Source organism: Anarrhichthys ocellatus, unplaced genomic scaffold (assembly GCF_004355925.1).
Source record: "Anarrhichthys ocellatus isolate YVR2014 unplaced genomic scaffold, GSC_Weel_1.0 scaffold4465, whole genome shotgun sequence".
Classification (NCBI taxonomy): Eukaryota; Metazoa; Chordata; class Actinopteri; order Perciformes; family Anarhichadidae; genus Anarrhichthys; species Anarrhichthys ocellatus.
In genome coordinates, this window is record NW_022284439.1 from 1 (window position 1) to 1,653 (window position 1,653).

Below are 1,653 nucleotides of genomic sequence, written 5' to 3' on the forward strand. Positions count from 1 at the left end.
AGTTCATGGTGCTGTCAGCGGCTGCAGTCCTGTCTTTGTGAATCTGCTCCAGCATGTCACAAATGCAAGGGTTTCTCAGCATGTGGATGGTGGTGTGTTTGCAGGACCTGTCGGAACAACACCAGAAGACCCTGACCCTGCTGAGGAAGCAGCAGACTCTGATCCTGGATGAGGAACTCATCCAGTGGAAGAGGAGGCAGCAGCTGGCTGGCAACGGAGGTCCTCATGAGGGGGGACTGGATGTCCTGCAGTCCTGGTATATACTAAACTGTTACAATCATTTTAACTGGCATATTATATTTTAGGACAGAGCTTTACCTCCCTCTTTTCTGATGTAGAGGGAAGTTTGAATTTTCTAACATAAAATATAATGTCTATAAAAAGCATAAACCTATAGACAGGCTGTATATCCACTAACATAGAGGAACCCTGCCTCATTTTCTCCTCTTCTCTTTTACTTCTTCACTGTGGCGGTGTGTCTACTGTCCACCAGGTGTGAGAAGCTGGCTGACCTGATCTGGCAGAACCGGCAGCAGATCCGACGCTGTGAACATCTCACCCAGCAGCTTCCTCTGCCGGGCCCCATGGAAGAGCTGCTGAGCAAACTCAACAGCGACATCACCGACATCATCTCTGCCCTGGTTACTAGGTGAGAACTAGACGTCGCCGCTTCAGTGTAGTGTGGAGGTCGTGGCAGTGCCTGTGGACTGGCAGGTGGCACTGAAAAGCCAGGGTTCTGAAAAAGGAGAATCCAACTGACACCGAGTGTCTGATGTGGTGACCCCAGGATTCCATTTTTACTTTTCGCTAATGATGTAGTTCACCTGGTTCTGTCAGATTGTGACCTCATGGTGACTCCTCTGGTTGTATAGAAGTCTATGAGAAAATGACTACTTCTCTCTTGATTTATTACCTCAGTAAACATTGTAAACATGAGTTTATGCTCTCAATCTCTAGTTTCAAGTCTTCTTCAATACAGCATGATGTTCATTTAGTACATTATGGTCCATTTAGAGTCAAACAGACCATAAAGCAGGGGATGCTTTAGGGCGGGGCTACACAGTGATTGACAGGTCTCTACCAGAGACTTATAAGGTGTCTCTGCGTTGCTACTCCACATTCCAAATATGGTCACTTCCGTTAACTCGTTGCAAAATACCAAGATGGCGATGGCCAAAATGCCAAACTCAAGCCATCAAAACTGTAGTCCACAAGCCAATGGGTGACGTCATCCACTTATTAGAATAGAATAGAAATATACTTTATTCATCCCCAAGGGGATATTTGTCTGTGGCAGCAGCAAACAAGGTTACACAATAAAATTAAAATAAAAATATTAAATATGGAAAATGCACAATATATACAATATAATAAAATAACAGAGCAGGACCTATTAAATTTAAGAAAATAAAGTAAATAAAAATGCACAGTATATACACTAAATATAATCGTATTCAATTAACTAAGTAGGAAAAAATAAACAAAACAGTAGTGCACAAGATCACCAACCGCACCGCTACAACAGTGTAGCGGTGTTATAGTTCTGTAGATGATCTGGCCAGAGGTGATATATTATAAAGTCTAATGGCAGAGGGCAGGAATCTTCTCCTGTATCGGTCCTTGTGACAGCGGCACTGAATCAGTCTGTTGGAG

General features: G+C 43.4%; 1 protein-coding gene across 1 annotated transcript; it reads left to right on the forward strand.

The window, feature by feature from the left end:
- The first annotated feature begins 6 nt into the window (after positions 1–6).
- On the forward strand, positions 7–921 carry LOC116379502 (signal transducer and activator of transcription 5B-like). Its single transcript, XM_031841457.1, has 2 exons — positions 7–256; positions 494–921. Exons 1-2 carry the CDS (start codon positions 54–56, stop codon positions 651–653), a joined length of 363 nt encoding a protein of 120 aa, XP_031697317.1. The 5' UTR covers positions 7–53; the 3' UTR covers positions 654–921.
- The last annotated feature ends 732 nt before the right edge of the window (positions 922–1,653 follow it).